Genomic DNA, 13281 nt, shown 5'->3' with positions numbered 1-13281 from the left:
TGCAGATAATAGACGTACAATTAATTTTTTTAAACATAGTTTAACAAGCACATAAAATAAACTGATAATGTTAATTATATTTATATCCTTCATCTGTAATCTAATATCCAAAGCGTTTAAATTATTTTTTGATTAATTAATTCCAATGTTTAAGACTTTAACTATCAACTCAATTAAACTTGCGATTTTATGTTTCGAAACTAAGTTAAGAAAACAAAATAGTTATTAATTTGGTCAATGTCAAGGTATTAACACATTTATAACAACTAAAACAACTTTTTGTCGAGCATGATAGATAAGTATAAAAAACGTGATTAAAAAAGTATGCTTAATAAATTTATTTTTTAATACACAGATTACATATTTATCTTTTATAAAACTAAGACTATTCGGAGGGGGGATAAACACCCGACGCCGCCCCTTCGCCGCCCGTTTGCCGCCTGCTACACCGCCCCGAGGGGCGGCAAATGCCAAAAACCATTTCACCCGATCAATATTCATCGCCCTCAAATTCACTTTTTTGAAAAAAAATTTAGCTGTTAACGGCTCTTTTGACCAAAAGTTTTTTTTTTTTTAAACCTTCATATATAAATATACATACTCATCCTTTATTTTATAAACAAAAACTCACTCTTCCTATATTTCTCTATATATAATATACGCACTTCTTGATATTTTCTACTCCAAATTCAAATGGCACAAGTTTGGACCCGGTCCGAAGAAATAAGTTTGGCACGAGCTTGGGTCGAGGTGGTAGACGACCCATTGTGCAATGATTATCAGAAGGAATGTACGTTCTGGTCGAAAGTTACCCAACTTTTCCTCGCTTATGAAAACCAACCATCCACATATCGAGATTCAGATACGGTGGCCGCTAAATGGCACCGCATGCGCACAAACATTGTTGTATTCGATATGATGTTCATCCGTGTGAACCGTGGTCGTGACGATGAACACAATGCAATGGTTGCAAGGACTGAGTACAATGCGGTATCTCGAAACGATTTTCATCACATGGAGGAGTGGGAATTGGTACAAAGCAATCTGAATTTTAGAAACATTTAATCATTTAGTTGTGTTGTGTGTATTCTATGTTTTATTGTGTGATGTTTGGAATAGTTTTTAGTTGTGTTTGTTTTTTATTTGAAATAAAGTGTGTGATGTGTTTTTTATATTTTAGTATATGTTTTTTTATAAATAAAACTTAAAAAAAAATTAATAAAATAAATGGAGGGCACCTTTTGAAGGAAGCCCCACTCCCAAAAAAAAGGAAGGCATCTTCCCCCTATGTAGGATGCCTCATCCCCCCCCCCCCCCCCCCCCCCCCCCCCCCCCAACTTTTTATGGTTAATGTTTTGAATTTTTCAATCAAGAATGATTAATGAAGCGATGGAATATGTACGCGTACATTGTGGGGTGAATGTCAGATACACATACACTGGAAGGTAAGGGTCAGGGCGTCAGGCCAGAAGCAACAGATTAACAGAAGGATTGCTTGGGAAAAAAGGTTAACTTGCAAGTGAGAGCTATTTCACAGTTCACATGCTTCCTGACTTTTATTTTTGTATTTAATTCTCTGTTATTCCGTATTCACCACTTAAAACCATTTCTTTATTAACGTTCTAAAAAAAAACCATTTCTTTATTAAAAAAAATACATTTTTGTAAAATATATGCTTGTATTTAATTGAATATAAAATCATATGTAGACAAATAATTATCTTGAACTTAGAAAGTACGAGTAATAAAGTATATTTTTATTTTATTAGGACGAAAGTGTTAAATGCCTGTGATTCAAAACATAACAGTGACATCAAAGATGACAATATGCCGGAAGTTGAAATCGGTGCATTCCTACAGAAAAGTAGTGATAACATGTATGCTCACATATTCAAAAGGTAAATCTTTGAAACCACGAAGAATCAAGATTCGATCTCAAGTCTCCAAATCAATATTTAAGAAATATTAATTAAGATTACTCTGAGACAAATAAATATTTCAGTATTCATTTCGAAGCATGTAGTCAAATTTAAACCAAACTAACATGTTTTGGTAAATAATGAAACGAGTAAGTTTTATATTTTCTCCCAAATCATTGATATAGACGAGCATGGTATCCGCGCAATGCGTTGATGGCAGATGCGTTAAGTGGTATAAATATGTGATATAAAGATATTTGATGTAAAAGAGTAGTAATATCTTTTAGAAGATAATGAAATGACTGTTTAAGTTAATTCATTAAGGGTCAATGGTAATTTCGCATGTCCCAAAAATCTTTCTTCAACATGAGAGTATAACTTTTATATACTAATATAGATGTCCGACCATGGGTGAAAAAGGTTAACTAATAGGGTAATGGATTTAGAGCCCATGGAATGCTCATTGATAAGCCAAATATGTGAAAAATATTTAAGATCCGTTTTTTTTTTTAGTCATAAAGTATTGAGTGTATTAAATGACTAAATGTATTAAGGATGTCTGTATGTGTTAAGTAAAATATAAGTAATTGACGGTTATTTTGTGTATTAAGTCAAAAAGTAAACATAAAATTTAATTGAATAATTAAGTTTTTAACTATTAAGTAAAACATAAACAAGACCTTACTTTCATTTATTTCCATTATTTACTCTCAAAATGATTCTCGGTTGCTTGGGACTACGGATCTCGTAATTTCACTTTTAGGCTAAACGGATTGGAGCAACTCCACTCGGCGATCCACCTACTTCCGCCTCCGAGTCACCGCCCACACCACTCCGGCCCGACGATATGCAAGTTAAGCGATCTACACGAGTTGCTTGAGGAGTGTTTGACTGGTTGTTTTGATCGAGAATATAGCCGTTGGAAACGACATTGTTGACTGAAATTTAAAAAAAATATATGTTTTTTTATTCTATATATATATATATATATACATATATCACTCCACTATTTTTCACAACATACACATACACATACACTTTCATATAAATTTATCTTACTTTTCACAAAAATAGACATACATAATTTCTATATATCATGGATGATATCGAGGAGTTGCTTGAGTCATCTAGTTCCGATTATAGTTCAAATGATTCTACGGAATTAGAAGAGGCAATCGATAGTGCGGTTGCTTTGACCAATACTACTATGTTACAAGTCGCGCAAGAGGAAGAAGAGGAGAATGACGATGATGGAGAGGCGTCTGTATTTAGGAGGAGGGCGTTCCTACATTGTAGGCGGCATGAAGCAAACGAACGCTTGATGCGTTTTTACTTTATTGACGACCCGATATATCCCCCGAGGGAGTTTAGGAGGAGCTATCGTATGACCAAGGCTTTATTTTTGAGGATAACAAATGATAGGCCGAGTATAGATATTTTCAACAACGAGTTGACTGTCGCGGGAAGTTAGGATTCACCGCAATTTAGAAGTGTACTGTCGCGCTTCGTCAGCGCATATACGACGTGCATGAGCAGGTCCACGGTTTCCTGGCATGATTGGTAGTATTGATTGTATGCATTGGGCGTGAGAGATGTGTCCTACCGCATGGCATGGTACGCACACACGTGGGGATATTGGGAGGCCTAGTATGATACTTCAGGTCGTTGCCTCGACTGACTTATGGATTTGGAATGCATATTTTGGTACGCAAGGCTCCCACAACGACATCAACGTGTTTGAGTCGTCGCCCATTCTTGAAGAGATTATATCCGGATTGGCACCTACAGGTAAATTATTATTTTATAAATGTTATCATTATATATTATTACATACACTTACGTATTATTTTGTTAAACATGTCTTTAATTCATAATTTGTAGGTGCTTTTTACGCGCATGGTAACTTTTACAAATCCGGTTATTATTGAAGCGATGATATCTATCCAGAGTATGCAACTTTTGTGAAGACATTCACCGATCCGATTGATGATAAGAGAAAGTATTTTAAGAAGAAACAGGAGTCGGCTCGCAATGATATCAAGAGAACTTTTGGGGTTTTAAAGAAAAGGTGGAAAGTTCTTAGTTTCCCTTTGCGATATTGGGAGAAGGAGAGAATGCATGACGTTGATATATACTTGTATTATTTTGCATATTATGATTTTGGAGGATGAAGATAAAGCCTACTGTCAAGACTTCAACGGTCACGACCCGACTATGGACCCTGATTACTGGACGTAGCAAACTCCAATGGATCAACAAATTATATCTCAAACTCCGTCAGGAGCAGGGAAACACACAACATACTATTGACGGATTTGGTTGATCATCCATGGGAGAATCGCCATGCACATGTGGAAGAATACGTGCCACCTGCTGTGGAAGATTATTTTAGTGATGACGATTAGTTTTTTATTTTTTATTTTTAAATGTGTGTTTAATGTTTTTTATATAATGTTTTTTTTTTATTATGTTTTTATTTTTTTTATATTTTGTTTTTTTTAATGTTTTTAATTTTATTATTAACGTTTTTTAGGTATTTTTAATGTTTTTTTCGTAATTTTAATGTATTTTTAAGTAATGTTTTTTATTTAAAAAAAAGTCAAACATACAAAATAATAATAATAAAATATATTAATCATTATCCTACCCTACCTTCCAAGCAACTCCACTCCCCATCTTTTTTCCAAACAACTCTTAACAACCCAGAATGTCACATGACGCAATGTGGTAAAAGTAGCCTAATCCCCGACAACACCACTCCGTTTAGCCTTATTCACAAAACACCAACACCCCACTAAAACGTGAGGTGGCAACGAGTATTTACAAATGTAAAAAAGAGTATATTGTAAATATTTTTAGAAATATGTGATAAAGATATATGTATATTTTTAATAATGAAAATGTGTAATTTTCTAACAAATTTGTGTAATCATTATATGGTAGTTAATTAGTTATAGATAAGGAGTGCCAATGAGGTTGGTGGCTTATTGGTATGATTTTTGACCTTGGGGGATCCATTTGGGTTCGAGTCTCACTTTTCACATTTGTAGGGTGGACTAATTGAGATTTTTTGAGAGTTCTGAGTTTCATCCTAGACATGCATCTAAATTAGAAGCAGGAGTAGATTATAATGTCATTCTAAAAAAAAAGTTATAGATAAAGAGTTTAATGACTTATAAACGAAAATCATTGGTTTGTACATGATTTTTATTTATTTATTTATTTTTTATCAATCTGTTTTTTTATTAAACTATTACAATTTGTAACTATGATACTTTTTACTGGATTATTGCAAATTTTAGATAAGTTTTTGTGTTTCCAACTATAGTTATTATTTCATTTCCATTCAACCGGTATGAACCAAACCCTCCTAGTGGATCTTGTTTGCATCGGTTTTCATACACCTATACTTGTGAGTTGTGACCATGATCATTTTTGAATTTTTTTTCCCCCCAACCAATAACCACCTCAAAATATTTACCTAGTAAACATGAGACTTTTTTGTGAAAACATTTAACCACTATCCGTCTATCCTCCTCGATGATATTTCATCACTACTTCTCATAAAATCAGATGTTTTAGACAACATCTTTCCCCGAAAAGTGGGTCAAATTATTATGGGTGTTGGGGGTCCTGTTCAACTTGCATAATCGCTATGAAACAAATTTACACCCATTTTTTGCATCGACATTCGGTAAAACACAAATATCAAACAAAACTAGGCACGACATAGCTAGGGAGGGATATCAGGTAGGACGGGGACGGGGCACTACACTCTTAAATGATATGACTCCAACATCTACATAAAAGAACAAAATTAATAATGTTAACTAATTAAGCTTACTGGACTTCACAAGAATATATGCTACAATCCAATTTTGTGGCAATGCAATGGGCATAAGACAAGACTCTATGTCTTTTCGTTATTTGAAATTTTGTGGTCGTTATCTCCTTTTTAACATGTTTTCGTACTAACCATCATGCATTTATACTGAAAACCTGTTAACTAGATGTTTTATTCCCGACACATGCCATCAACATTAATTTATAGTTGATGTTATAGAATGCATAAAGCCATAAATCACTTGTTTTTATTCTAGACTATATATCATTATTTGTGTTAGCATGATAGCATCATATGCGGTATTGTCGGTAAATTATTTCTTTCTGGTCATTGGTACCTCATTATAAGATCATCCATGATAGGTATATATATTATGGTACGATATCACTTGAATCAACTAATTAACACTGGAATGTGCGCTCCCATAATTCGGCTATGACAAATATTTTTAATTTTTCTTGACGACAATGACAACAATACTTAATCCCGTCAAAACGAGGTATGACAGAGGTAAGACAATTAATTATACCCTGAAAGTAATTAACTTCTATATCAAAAGCCATATTTGGATTTTATAATAAGTATATAACTATTTAATGCAGACTAACAAATGTATTTAGGTTTCGTTTAGAAAAACAATTAACAAATTATATGTTCAGGTTGCTAATAAATTTTACGGAGTTGGTCATACGAAGCAAGAAGCTTAGAAGCCTAACAAAGTAACAATATCATTTTTAATGGGTTGGACCAAGTGCCATCCATACCTCATTGGGCCATATTCTACAAATTATTTTTTATAGCCCACACACGTCTTCTATTTAATTATTTAATCAACTAATTGGCCTTTATAACCCCTCGACAAAGAGTATGTAAACGGTAAACATAGTTCTAAACAGTTTTATTTCTAGAAGAAACCAGTCCAATGCCCGCACTATATGACAGGGTGACGGTGATGATGTGGTTATTAATGTAAACGTGATTAACGCAAAAAGGATAATGTAGTTATTTTAATTTTAACCAATTGGGTTGGATCAGTGGTTGGAGCTCATGCCTCTGGAAACAGAGGTCATGGGTTCGATCCTCATGCCCAGCAAGGCTGAAGGTCCTTTTCTACCTATGGTAGAACCTGGAAGCAGCCTCTCTACCTTTGGTAGGGGTAAGGCTGTCTACATATCAACCTCCCCCATACACCGTCGAAGACGGTACTGGGACCCAAAACCCGTGGAAGACGGCATTGGGAGTTACTTACTTACTTAGTTACTTTAATTTTACCTTCAACCATACAAACATTATTAAATATTTTACATTTTTCACATTACAAGACATATTTCATATACAATAAATGTAAGGATTTTCAAAGATGGCATCCTTAGCTAAGGATATATGGCGAAAGATTTACTTCAATGGTAAGGACATCTAAAAATATCCTTAATTATACTATTAGAGATGGCTTAACAATTCGTACATTTCTATCCAAATTTAAAAGTTTTAAAAATAAAAAAAGTGACCAACTCCATCTAGGTGGGTTGACCAGAGATATTTTTGAATCCACTATGTGGGTCCCGGAGGTGAATTTTTCTCAAGGTCTTAGGTTCGAGTCTTGGGTTTCTTATCTCAAGGTTTTTTTCATAAGGAGGGGATGGAGGTTCAACAAATCGCTGGTTAAAATTGACTCCAGCACGTCTGAATTGAAATTAACTTTAAAAAAAACAATAATAAAAAAAAGAAGGTAATTACATGTATGTGGTCCGAAAATGTGAAAAGGAAAAGAGGTCTGAAAATGTGAAAAGGAAAAGAAATGTGCCTGATATCGAAATTAACTAAAACTTTAGTGGGTAAAATTTGCAATAAACAAATTATGAGTAAAACGGCGTTAAGCCCATTTTTCTTCATCATCACTTTCATTTTCGACAGGGAAGGAAAGCTGCTTAGGTTGGATTTGGCCAACATCACACACATAATCATTCAATCACAGGTACACTCTTATTAGCTACTCATTAATATTTTCTCTTTGTACAATGTTACATAGATAGATTTAGAGTTAGGGTTTTTAGGGTTTATCTAATTCCCCCAATTTCTAAAACCCCTCATTAATATTTATTTTTGGAAAATATATTTTACTTTAGAGTTTTTTTTTCTTCTTATTTCCTTCTTGCAGCTGGTTATTTGAAGCCCATATATATATATATATATATATATGGCAAGTGAGCAAAAAACAGGCAATGAAGGTCAGCGGGAACAGGGAAGCGAGAATTCGACTGTCGGCGGAATACGAGAAAGTATACTTACACAATATCGTAAAACGAGAGAGAATATAGAAGCGTACCCTTATGTGTGGGCTTCTTATGCTATAGTGTATGGCGGAATTGGTTTATGGGTGTCATATAGATACACGAAGCTTCGAAGAAAAGAAGATACCGTTATGGCGCTTCAAGAAAAACTGCGTAAGCTTCGTCAAGAAAGAGCACCCAAAAGCTCTCTTTCGGCGAATGATAAACCAACCTCATCGTCTACTGATAAATCTAGCAAATAGTATGCAGGTAAATTTCATACCAAGATATTTATAACTGGTCATACTGCATAGATGAGGCTTAAGTTCAATCATAATTTGAGATCACTGTGTGTGATAAATGAGCTGCATTTCGATGTTGAACTTATTCTTTTGAGGAATATTGGTTTGAATGTTAACTACTATTACTGCTGATTCTTTTTTTGTTGCGATTGAATGTCGTAAGTTGAATGAGATTTAGTTGTATTTTCTTTCTTTTAAGCTTGCTAAATGAAATCTGCTGTATTTTTTTGGAGTTGTATTTTTGATGGTCGGTAATGCTGGTTTGATCCTCTCCCTTGTGTTCTCTTTGTGGCCCAAGTTTTGTGAAAAGAGATGGATTTATCTAAACTAGGCGAGATGGGTGGGTTCATGATTGGTTGAAATGGGTTGGGGTTGAATTGGGTCATTCTATTAGTACTGGTCAAAAGCGCGCAAGGCGTTTGTGGTTGATCTACAAATACCCTTGCCATTTTCATGTTTAGTTAACGTGTTGGCTAGATTTACAGTATTGTAGTAACAGTTTTGTTGCTAGAATTATCTGAACATTTGAGTAGAAACGATCTAGGAGGTTGTATTCATTGAAATAGACTTAACGTTACTTACACTTGTTTGATCAGTTCCCTTTTTAACTAAGTTTTTGAAGTGGGCCAATTTGACTCGATGAGATAAAACACTCCCCTATTTGACACATTCACGAGTAGATGCGTTAAGATGCTTTCTCTGAGTATCTATATTGAAATAAATTGAGAAAGCAAGAAATCAGAGAGACTTTAAAATGTAAACCGGACTTGGTTTGTGAAGGCATTGTCTTGGAAAGAAGCTTTTTAGGGCACAAGTAAAAGCAGCCTTTTCCATTAGCAGTGAAACATTGTTCTACATTATCTGTAGAGAGTAAGAAGATGATAGCAGTTATAGAAAAGGAAAAAAAAAATCAATCAACCAACAATCAATTCTTTATTGTTACAATTTGATTTTAATAATGAAGCAAAAATGGTTAAGGTATCGAGTAATGTATCTATCTCTAAGGTATATGGTACAGCTTGGAAGGTTTCAGATCTTGGGTAGCATTGAAGTACTTTAATGTCTGAATCCATTTCTCTTGTGTCTTCAGAAGGTGAACTGCCACGGTATTTGGCCAAAGTTCATGTGTACATCCTGTGGGCGGTTCTGGGTAGTTATACATAGACCACTTGGCGTTGTGTCGATTATTTCCTCTTTTGCCCTCTTGCAACCAATCTCCAAAAACTCTATCTTCAGGCCCTTCTAGATGTTTTTTTGGGATATCTGATTTGCTTACCCACTCGACTATGTCCCATGATACCAAGTATCCCATTCCTGACATGTAGTGGTTTTTAGGATCCATATGGCTGCATGGGATCGTATACCCATAATACAAATCATCTCTTGGTAGTGGCCTCAAGGACTCGACCAAGTTATCCAGCCGGAAAAAAGTATCATCGTCACCTTTCATCACATAATGGTACGGTGGGTAGGATCCGCCAGACTCGTTATTAAACATATCTGGCAAGCTTGAGAAATAAGTATAAGTCTTGCCTTTGTTCATATTCTCTGTACAATTCATGATGATAATGTCATCATATCGCATAATCTCAAGCGCTACCAGAACTGTCTGGTCTTCTTTTGTGAGATTGCAGAACACAAATTTTACATCAACTTTACCTCTCTCTACTGTCTGGGTCCCATAAACAAGGCGGAGGAAGTGGCGGCGCTGGTATTGGTCTGGGAGTGTTAGAATCCCGATAAGGACACGAATCTCGTCTTTTGAAGACTTTATGGAGAGAGGAGGGTCCTCCATAGATGAATTATTAGAAGCATAAGACAATGCACATTTGCTGAATCTTAATAAATGGTCGAATCGGATTTCATTTATGGAAGCTATAGTGCATAGAAATGCAATGAAAATGAAAGAGGAAATTACAAACCTCTGACCCTTTCCTGTTTTTGCCATATTGAAAAAAAAAATTGAATCTGGGAGGGCTATGTGAATGGTTGTGATCATGGTATTAAAACTTATTGTAAAGATTATCAGATATAATAATGCATGTTTTGAAGTCAATTTCGTGATGTTGAGTCTACCATATGGACTTTTTATATCCCTGAAGGAAGGTGGAGAATATAAAGCATAAATGGTGTGTTAATTGCTTATCTTGCCCTTGGAATTCACACTCAAATATGGGTTTCCATGGTATTTGTTGGGTTATTTTGGTAAATAGAATAAAGTATGGCATGGTGAGTTTGAGCCTAACTTAGATGTTACATTAGATAGAGTTATTGCTTGCATGTTGGCCAAAGTAAACTCAGATTTTGGTCAACTAGTTTGTGTAATTATTAGGTATTTCTACATGAACATGGGCTGGCTGCTTAAATCACGTTCAAAGGAGGCTTAAAATGAAGGTCATGGAGACGAGATTCGAGCTTTTGAATATTATAATTAGGTAAGTGTTTGTATTAGTCTTATTTGTAGTGTGGATATATGCTTGTAGATGGTTAAAAAAATATACGTAAATAATAAATAAGCTTGTTGGACAACAGTTCAAAACTAGGTCTTTTTGATATGGGAGTTGACATGTCATAATTTTTTTTCCCTTCCCAATATTATTGTGATCATACTATACTTTATCAAAACGAAAATGTGGCTGATTAGTTTTGGTTACTCCCCTAATCCATCTAATAGACGAAGGGCAACCGAGCGTATGTCATTCGAACCTGATCACCAAGATAATCTTGGGGTTTTTAAAGTAGCTTATTAAGGTGGTTTATTAGTTTGAGTTTTGTAAAAGTTAGCTAAAAAGTAATAAGCTAACCCAAATATGCTTATGTTTATTAGCTTTTAGGAGCTCAAAAGAAGCATATGGAACTAACTTATTAGCTTTCAAGACATTGGATTTGTTAGAAAACAATAAGCATCCAAACACAACATCTTTCACTGCTTTTTGATAAAGTTTAAAGTTATGGTTAATAAGCAAATTTATCAAAAAATCTATAAGCCTGTCGCAAAAAACTAAGCCCAACAGTTCCTATATCTGCCAAAATGCATAAGTTTTTATTAGCCTCAAAAAAGTTACAACTATTTCGATTTAACCTTATATCTATTTTTGTTTTTTAACCTTAACTTTTTGTTTAACATTTTTTTTTTACCGGTGTCACAAATCATGACCGTGAAAACCATAACGTTTTTTATTCTTGAATTTTTTTGTGTGTAGATCAACAACCATGCAGCATAACAAGACGAATTTTAGTCATTATATATATATATATATAGGGTAACACTCCGGTGAGAATACTCTTAAAATAAGAACGGTGAGAACACTTTAAAAACATCATTTTGATGCATTAAAAGTCCATAAAACTAGCATAGTGCAGAACTAATTATCTTTATTTAAGTGTTTAACAACACATTCATCCGTCAAAATCGAAATAATCATGTTTTTTGTTTTGTGCATCCATCTTGGATGCATAATCATCAAAATGATGCATCCAACAAAAAATGTGGTTTTTTCGATTTTGATGAATTAATGTGTTGTTAAACACTTAAATAATGATAATTAGTTATGCACGATGTCAGTTTTATAGACTTTTAATGCATCAAAATGATGTTTTTAAGGTGTTCTCACTGTTCTTATTTTAAAACTGTTCTTATTTGATTGTCCCCCTATATATATATATAGAGGAAGGGTTATTTGAGAACCCACAAATAAAAAAGAACGCGAGAACAATTTTGGACCACTCATTTTTTTATATTTTTTCTCCCTTCCATTAAATAAGAAAATTCACCCAAATCATTTAAAATGCTTTATCTCACAAACCGTAAATCGTTAGACGGAACAAAAAGCATGAGTAGTCTTAGAATTTTGTCCTCTTTCATTAGAGATCCAATTCGATATAATTTTGATGACTTTTTAATTTTCGTTTTTTTTTTCCCATTGCGTTCATCCTACACATGTGTAGGTTCATCCTACACATGTGTAAGATCATTGTTTTCACATGTAAATTAGTAAATGAACATATGTACACAACAATGAAGGTCAAAGGTGGAGCCCGTCAATCCATGGTAGAGCCATGGTAGCCAAGGACGGAGCCCGTCAGTCCATGGCGGAGGAATAGCGGCTAAGGGTGGAGCCCGTTAGGTAGATCACCCCTCACTGGTTACCCCCTATGACCTATCACCCTCTATGACCTATCACCCTATGACTTATCACCCTCTATTACTTATCAACCCACTAGCTTTGGTTTATGAATATCCTTAAGGGCGAAACCCGTTCCGAATCATAATTTTTGTTCAACCTACACATGTGTAAATTCAACCTACACATGTGTAAGTTCAACCTACACATGTGTAAGTTATGTGTAACTACCATAAAGAAAACGAAAATTAAAAAGTTGTTAAAAGTATATCGAATTGGATCTCTAATGAAAGATGACGAAATTTTAAGACTACCCATGCTTTTTGTTTTGTCTAACGATTTACGATTTGTGAGTTAGAACATTTTGAATGATTTGAGTGAATTTTATTATTTAATTGAAAAGAGAGAAAGTAAAAAAAAAAAAGGGTGGTCCAGAATGGTTCTTGAGTTCTTTTTTTTAAGAGTTATCAAAATAACTCACCCCTATATATATATATATATATATATATGAAAATGATTAATCCTCCTCACTCATCCTCCTAATAATATGATTATGACACATGGTGCAATCAAAAGATGAAATTATGATAAAGAATTAGTAGATTACATTTGGCATTAAGTTAAGGTATTAGGAGGATGAGTTAGGAATAGAGATGTGCACATGGCCCGACCCGCGAAAACCTGGCCCGGCCCGTGATGGTTCGGGTCGGGTCGGGTTCGGGCAGGTCACGTGTTTCCTTCACTTTTTTCGGTTTTTGCCTTGACCCGGCCTGACCCGCGCAACCTGTGACCCGAAAATGCAACAAAAGCTTGACTCGTGACC

The 13281-nt window shown here is 34.5% G+C and overlaps 2 protein-coding genes across 2 annotated transcripts; one reads left to right on the top strand and one right to left on the bottom strand.

Annotated features, from left to right (window-relative positions):
• The first annotated feature begins 7959 nt into the window (after window positions 1-7959).
• Window positions 7960-8295, top strand: LOC122597613. The gene has a single exon (XM_043770189.1). It carries the CDS (start codon window positions 7960-7962, stop codon window positions 8293-8295), a length of 336 nt encoding a protein of 111 aa, XP_043626124.1.
• Window positions 8296-9280: 985 nt separating this feature from the next.
• On the bottom strand, window positions 9281-10282 carry LOC122597612 (hydroxyproline O-galactosyltransferase GALT3-like). Its single transcript, XM_043770188.1, has one exon. It carries the CDS (start codon window positions 10280-10282, stop codon window positions 9335-9337), a length of 948 nt encoding a protein of 315 aa, XP_043626123.1. The 3' UTR covers window positions 9281-9334.
• Between the last annotated feature and the right edge of the window lie 2999 nt (window positions 10283-13281).

Source organism: Erigeron canadensis, chromosome 4 (genome assembly GCF_010389155.1).
Source record: "Erigeron canadensis isolate Cc75 chromosome 4, C_canadensis_v1, whole genome shotgun sequence".
NCBI classification, from domain to species: Eukaryota; Viridiplantae; Streptophyta; class Magnoliopsida; order Asterales; family Asteraceae; genus Erigeron; species Erigeron canadensis.
The sequence above is the reverse complement of the archived record's forward strand: the minus strand, read 5'-3'. Positions and strand labels throughout refer to the sequence as shown.